This window comes from the organism of the source record quoted next, unplaced genomic scaffold (genome assembly GCF_019419815.1).
Source record: "Pyrus x bretschneideri cultivar Hongxiangsu unplaced genomic scaffold, Pyrus_bretschneideri_v1 Contig85, whole genome shotgun sequence".
Lineage (NCBI taxonomy): Eukaryota > Viridiplantae > Streptophyta > Magnoliopsida > Rosales > Rosaceae > Pyrus > Pyrus x bretschneideri.
In genome coordinates this window covers 655358-662757 of record NW_025999826.1, presented here as the reverse complement: position 1 = coordinate 662757, position 7400 = coordinate 655358, and the positions used below count along the sequence as shown (strand labels likewise).

Sequence of the window (7400 nt, the reverse complement as noted above, 5' to 3'; positions counted from 1 at the left end):
AAAACAAGAGAGAAAATTCTGTAAATGAAAAAAATCCAAAAAATAGTCTTATTTTCTTTATTGTTTTGAATTAGATTTTTGTTAGTTTCCCGACCCAATGATATAATTGGATTGAATTTGAACCACGGTGATCAAGAACTTAGTAAGCATGTATTGTGTGAAATTCCTTATTCTCTTATTAGTTTTGTACATGTTTAATCATCTTTAAAAAACCAAAAGCACATAGCCTTGTTGATGTGAAATTAAAGCATGATTTAAAGCTTCATATGTGAACATAGTGACCATATACAACCTATGTGAGTTTTTGAGCCTATTGAAAGTGTGTGCATTTTTCATACACTCCTATTCTTTCATGTGTGATAAACTTATGTGACTTACATCTCTAGAACTTGCGTAACGATCTTTCGAAATGTTTGTCATTGATTGCATGAACTTGAAAAGGATAGAGGCATTAGGTTTATCACCATGGTCCAAATAAGCATGTTTCTTAAAGAAAAATGATATCATTAGATTGCCAATTTGAGCCGTATATGTTGAGCCTTTTATTTTTTATCACTATGCTCATGACACAAGTGCAAAGTTTAGTTTTCAACTTTGGTATGAGATGTAATAACGTATAGTTTGGATGACCTTCTAGTGTTCAGATCTAACCGTTTAATTCCTGGGCCCTTTAGTCAACATCCAACAACTATCTTCTACTATGACTAATGTTATTTATAGGGGTGTGCTATCCACACACCCCTTTTTACTTCTCACACATCCTTGTTACTTTATGTCCCGTTGATCTTCTTCAATTCATCCGATCTGATGGCTTAAAACCAAAAAAGTGTGGGAGAAGTAAAAAAGGGTGTGTGGATATCACACCCCTATTCATAACATATTTTTGTGCTACATTTTCATATTATCTTAGGTGGCATCAATGGCTGATCTAGGATTTCAAGCTCGGGGGGGTCCGAACATAAAAGCTCAAAAAAAGAAAAAGAAAAATATTAGACTAATTTGGTTCCGTATCACTGTTTTCAACTAAATTTGGTTCATTGAATAAATCAAGATTAATCTCAAGGGTAATAAAACCAACAAATTCTCCTCAGCAACATAACACAATTAGTGATTCTACAAAGATAAAATTTGTTAATGTAACATATATATTATTAATTGGGAGTTACGACTAGAGTCTAGGATTTAAAAACTTATATGAATTTGGAATAAATAAAATTAGGCAGCTAAAGGCGATGGAAGGGCAAATGGTGGTGGGGAATAGGGTAACTTGGGTTTAAAGTTGGAAGGCCGAGACGACTGGAGTTGGGAGTTCTTAAATATAATTTGAAGATACTAAAAAAGACCAGGGTTCTCGGGCTCTATAGAGAAAACAAAGATATTTTAGTTTTTAAATTTTTTATAACAACCTGGCTCAAAAACGGTGTCGATTTGGCTAGGTCTTTTAAAACAAAAATTAAAAACCTATTATTCTTCTTGTTATAAGCACTGCTGCCTGCATATCTATGGAGGAAACAAGCATCTCCACTACACCTGCCCAAATTGTTGGAAGGTCTTGAAGGTCGATCACAAGTTTTTCTTCGGGTTTCCAAAGGGTCCCGGGACCCCCCGGGTCCCTATATGAAATCGTTAATGGGTGACATTTGATGTAGACATCCACATCATTTGAATTAATCAGATTTTTAAATTTAGTTCATTATTTAATAAACTAATAATTAAGAAAAACTAGTTAATTAAATGATGATTGTGGTATACAAGGAGTCTTTCCCCTTCTTTTCTTTTGGTTTTGCACATTAAATACCATCTAAATTTGTATAAAAATATGATATATAAAAACATTATATAAATAACATTACTCTTCTATTATTTCCGTGGTATAAACGGTAGTGTGCACATGACTCTACTTGTCCAGATTATTTTGTGTACTTGTTCGACAATGACAAAGAAGTCGTCTGTGAAGTCATGCACATAGTATTTTATCTTTGTTTTTTACCTCCTCTCTTCTCTCTCCGGATTTCACAAGTCAACATTTTATTTCCCCCAAAAATTGCTTTTCCATAAATTCCAGGAGCAACACGCATTTGCTAAAAGTGAAATCCAGACAAAACCCTACTTGCCTTAAGCTTTCAAAAGTTGACCTCCAGTCTATATTATCCGCATAGAGCTATGGATATTCCCCTCATTTTATGATAATAATTTTTTCTATATTAGCATATAATTACTGAATTGTATGTATATAGATCAAATATCGGACGTATGCTCAAAAGGGTACATGTGGGTTTGTGGGGTTTGAGGGTCCTCTGCTAATCTGAGCAAGATGGGTGTGCTGGATTTAGCTTCTTCAAGGGCAGTAGCGGCCACTGTTGTAGTGCTGGGTTTGGTCTTGAGCTTTGGAGTGGTGTGCAATGGAGGCAAAACAAGTAGTTTTGTGAGGAAAGTTGAGAAGACTGTGGACATGCCTCTTGACAGTGATGTCTTCAAAGTCCCTCCTGGCTATAATGCACCGCAACAAGTAATCTCTCTCTTTCTCTCTCTCTAGAATTATGAGGCTTTTAGTCAATGGTAGCTCAATTTAGAATACCTGCCATGGAAGAGCTTTGTTAAATTTAGTTATTTCTTTATGCCTTTCTTGTTTAATTTGTGTCTTTCATTAATTTATACATTGTTTATGTACTTGGACTTAACAAACTTTAAGTAGTTGTATGAAACGTGTGCCCTTTTGACTTAAGGTTCATATTACACAAGGAGACCAACTGGGAAAGGCAGTGATCGTTTCATGGGTTACTGTGGATGAACCCGGTTCCAGTAGTGTGCTTTACTGGAGTGCAAACAGCAAGAAAAAGAAGGCCGAGGGCAAAATTACAACCTATAAATTCTACAATTACACTTCCGGTTACATTCACCACACCACTGTCAGAAATTTAATGGTAAGTTTTGATATGGACTCCATGTAAGATATAATTGGGTTTCGGAATTTGCCGATTGAATTGATAAGTATAACTTGCAACTTGTATTATGATCTGATGAAATCTATTCTTGTGCAGTTCAATACCAAATACTACTATGTGGTTGGAATTGGCCATACCGAGCGGCAGTTCTGGTTTATAACTCCTCCTGAAGTTGGTCCCGACTCCTCTTACACATTTGGACTCATAGGTGAGTGTTTCGTATCAGAATAGGATGCATCAGAAAGTGACGTGGCTACTTAGGTTTGGTTCAGATTTTGGAAGTGGGATTGAAAGAAAATTGTATGCTATTAACTAGCTAGGGGTTGTTGCAATGAGCCACCATACATCTCGAAAGATAGGCAACCAAATTATAATTCTTTAACTTATAAAACTTGTACTCCTGTTTATGTGCAACTTCGTAAATTGAAAGAGAGTGCCTTAACTCGGGAACTGAATAATGACGAGGCTCAACTGTCAGTGTTTCGCGATGTAAATTGCTGGGCTCTGGTCTATGTGCTTATATCTAATATCATTTGCAGGGGATCTGGGACAGAGCTATGATTCAAATAAGACACTTACTCATTACGAGTTAAACCCACAGAAAGGACAAGCAGTATTGTTTGTTGGGGACCTCTCTTATGCAGATAACTACCCAAATCATGACAATGTCAGGTGGGATACTTGGGGAAGATTCATCGAGAGAAGTGTTGCTTATCAACCTTGGATATGGACTGCAGGAAACCATGAAATCGATTTTGCCCCAGAAATCGTAAGCCTCTCATAACTCATTAGGTTTCTCTGGAAATTGATTTTATTATTTGTCATTTCTCGCGCTTAGATAAGATCATTTTTTGTTACAAGTTTGTTATTTAGTGTATTGATCCTTTGCTGCTCGTGTTGTTTATAAATTATACAAGTCCCAAAAATAGTCATCGCGTGAAGTAATTTTCTAAAGATGATTGGCACTTTTGTTGCAGGGTGAAACCAAACCTTTTAAGCCTTACAGTCACCGGTATCATGTTCCCTATAAAGCATCTGGGAGTACTTCCCCCTTTTGGTATTCGATCAAGAGAGCTTCAGCATACATCATAGTCTTGTCTTCTTATTCGGCATATGGTAAGAATGGGCATGCACACACACACACATAGGTTTATCTCTTAATATGTTTAAAAGACACTGCACATATGTAGCAGAAAAATGGAAAGCTTGAAAAGTGAGCTGTATAGTTTTTATAATATTCGTAATGAGATAAATAGATGAATTCATATGACTCCTCTTGTGCACCATGTTATATGTCCCGTAAATCAAAGTTAATTCATCTCTAAAAAGGACACCACATAAATCATTTTGAATATCAGTACGGTTGCTCAAATTTGCAAATATAACCTAGTGATAAATTGTAGTGACTCACTGTATTTCAAACGATAGAATTATGCTTCCAAAACCATCCGTTGCACTAAGTGGATGATCTCCAGAGAGCTAGTGAGGCCATCTGTACGAAGTTTGTTAAATTGAGTTCTTGAACAATTTCATTTAACACATCATTCTCTTATTTTAAGGTAAATACACCCCTCAGTACAAATGGCTCGAGGAGGAACTACCGAAGGTTAATAGGAGTGAAACACCATGGTTGATTGTTTTAATGCATTCTCCATGGTATAACAGCTACAACTATCACTATATGGAAGGAGAAACCATGAGAGTGATGTATGAGCCATGGTTTGTGACATACAAAGTCGACGTGGTATTTGCTGGTCATGTCCATGCGTATGAACGATCTGTAAGTTCTTGATATACATGTCTGTATTAACGAGTTTGGTTTCTCAATTACTTGACGTGGTGATATCTGCATAGAGGTGGACATTATACCTCAAACATTTGTCTCTACTCTCTATTTTTAGCTTGTACAACGAAGTTTTAAATTCAATGAAACATCAGCTTTATCAAACATTTCAATCTTTCGATAAAATATAGGAAATCCATTTAACGACGAGTATACTGCAGAAATTCTGTCTCTAATACAACCTTCTACTAACCTCCGTTCACAGTAAGGATTCAATATGTCAGTACTTGATAAGTGATTTCTGTACAACACAGGAACGTGTATCCAATGTTGCATACAACATCGTAAATGGCATTTGCAAACCTGTGAAAGATCAATATGCACCAGTGTACATTACGATTGGTGATGGAGGAAATCTTGAAGGCTTAGCGACAAAGTAAGTGTATCAGTATGCTTGATATATTGGTGTTGCATGAGAATCGTCTTTCTATTTGTTAACACTGCATGCTTAATCTGTGAACTTTTTCTTTTTGTGTTGCAGTATGACAGAACCACAGCCCGATTACTCAGCTTATAGAGAGGCCAGTTTTGGTCATGCTACTTTCGACATCAAGAATCGAACCCATGCCTACTATAGTTGGCACCGTAATCAAGATGGATATGCGGTAAAAGCTGATTCGATGTGGTTTTTCAATAGATTCTATCACCCTGTAGATGATTCCACAAGTGCTGAATAATAACAGAGAAGCAAATAAACGTTCTCTTATTGTTAGTTTGAATAAATTCCCAAATGTATTATCAAATAGAAGATTCAATACTTTCTTCAACCTTATGTTTTGAATACATGCTTAAAGTTGAAATTTGAATCTCATATTTCTGTGTCATTTTGATAGGCTTTTGAATAATAACAGCATATAAATTTTGCTACATTATTAGGAGAAAAAGGTTCCAAACCCATCAGAACAGCAAGACAAAAAGCTAGTGTGATTTACAACCTTAAATGAAAGAAAGTAATTTGACAACTAAAAACCAAAAACTATTTTAGATTCTGTTTTCAATCGTTCTCTTAGTTTAATTCATCCCCTTATTCATTCCTCTTTTTCCTCGTAGTTTTCTCATATCTCAAACATGAAAACTAAAAATTAAAAATGACATGATTGTTAAACGAACCTAAATATTTCAAACTCAACTAGTAAAGCTTTTTCCCTTAAAAAAAAAACGTATTATTATGTTGGGTAAACTACAAAAAACTACCTCAACTATTGGTGTCACGACACTTTCATACCTTATCTTTTAAAATTGACAATGTCATACCTCATTTTTAGAATTTAGTACAATGTTATACCTTCCGTTACTTGATCGTTTACCTTTCAGTTAAATGTTGACGTGACTTGATTCGGGACAAAATGGGTGCGCAGAGAAGGTGGAGGAGGGGTGCGGAAGAGGATGTGGAGTGTGGTGGATTTGGGGTTGGTAGGGCGTTGGGTTGGGGGGAAGGGGGGACAAAATGGGTTCACTTTGGATTTGTTTTTTTTTTCTTTTTCTTCTCTTTCTTCTTTCTGGGTTGCAAGGGGTACACAAACTAGGTTGGGTTGAGTTTTTTTGTTTTTTTTTTCTTTCTTCTTCTTCTTCCTCCTCCTTCTTCTTTCTGGGTTGCAGGGGGCGGGTGTTGATGGTTTTCAATTTTTTTTTTCTTCCTCCTTCTCCTTCTCCTTCTTCTTCTTCCCCAAGGGGGGTTGATGGGTTTTCAAATTTTTTTTTTTATTTTTTTTATTTTTCCCCTTTTGGGGTTTGCAGGTGGGGGTGAAGAAGATGAAGATGGGGAGAAGAGAGGAGAGGGGAGGGGAGGGGGAGGGGGAGGGGGAGGGGGAGAGGAGGGATGAACTGAGGGTTATTTTCAATTTTTTTTTTTTACTCTTTATTATTATTTTAATATTTAAAAAGTATTAAATAATTTTTTTTTTAGTTTTTAATAATATTTTAATGATTTTTTTAATAGAAAGTGGGCTCCAAATCAAGCCACGTCACCATTTAACTGAAATGTAAACGGCCAGGTAACGGAAGGTATAACATTGGACCAAATTCTAAAGATGAGATATGACATTGTCAATTTTAAAAGATGAGGTATGAAAGTGTCGTGACACCAATAGTTGAGGTAGTTTTTTGTACTTTACCCTATTATATTTCAAACCCCTTTTACACCATTTACATATCGGTTGAAAGAGAAATTTTTTATGTTACAACTTACATGCCACATAAATACATGATGTTACTAATTTATATATTATACTACATTCTAATTCTCAGATTAGTTTCAAACTATACTCTAATAGCTCTTGCTTGGCATAGGAAAAGATGCTAAATTACTAGCGGCAACAAGAACCCTTAACGTTTAGGCATGGAAGCAGATGTAAGTGATGAAATACAAATGAATTAATAACATCACATGATGGTGTGATGTTCACACTATATAAGATTACATATGAAAAAAGTTGAGATCAATAAATGAACGAGATCATTCATATTCATGGAGAAAAAAAGACGACCATAAAAATAGTTTCCTATATCAAGTATGACAATATTTCTTAGATTTACCAAACTAGTATGGGAAACAAAAAAGGAATTGATCTCTGACAATGCCATAACTCTGTCAACATGACGAGTGTCATCCT

The 7400-nt window shown here is 35.5% G+C and overlaps 1 protein-coding gene across 1 annotated transcript; it reads left to right on the top strand.

Annotated features, from left to right (window-relative positions):
* Positions 1-2244: 2244 nt before the first annotated feature.
* On the top strand, positions 2245-5612 carry LOC125473384 (purple acid phosphatase-like). The gene is made up of 8 exons (XM_048576110.1): positions 2245-2509; positions 2727-2924; positions 3042-3153; positions 3485-3714; positions 3923-4061; positions 4505-4725; positions 5043-5164; positions 5270-5612. The coding sequence occupies exons 1-8, from the start codon at positions 2315-2317 to the stop codon at positions 5463-5465; spliced, it is 1413 nt and encodes a 470-aa protein (XP_048432067.1). The 5' UTR covers positions 2245-2314; the 3' UTR covers positions 5466-5612.
* The last annotated feature ends 1788 nt before the right edge of the window (positions 5613-7400 follow it).

Bases quoted from the DNA above. Each gene is read 5' to 3' on its own strand.
- LOC125473384 (XM_048576110.1), top strand. From the start codon at position 2,315: ATGGGTGTGCTGGATTTAGCTTCTTCAAGGGCAGTAGCGGCCACTGTT. The intron at 3,715-3,922 runs GTAAGCCTCTCA...CTTTTGTTGCAG, and splicing joins TCGATTTTGCCCCAGAAATC to GGTGAAACCAAACCTTTTAA. The intron at 4,062-4,504 runs GTAAGAATGGGC...TCTTATTTTAAG, and splicing joins GTCTTCTTATTCGGCATATG to GTAAATACACCCCTCAGTAC.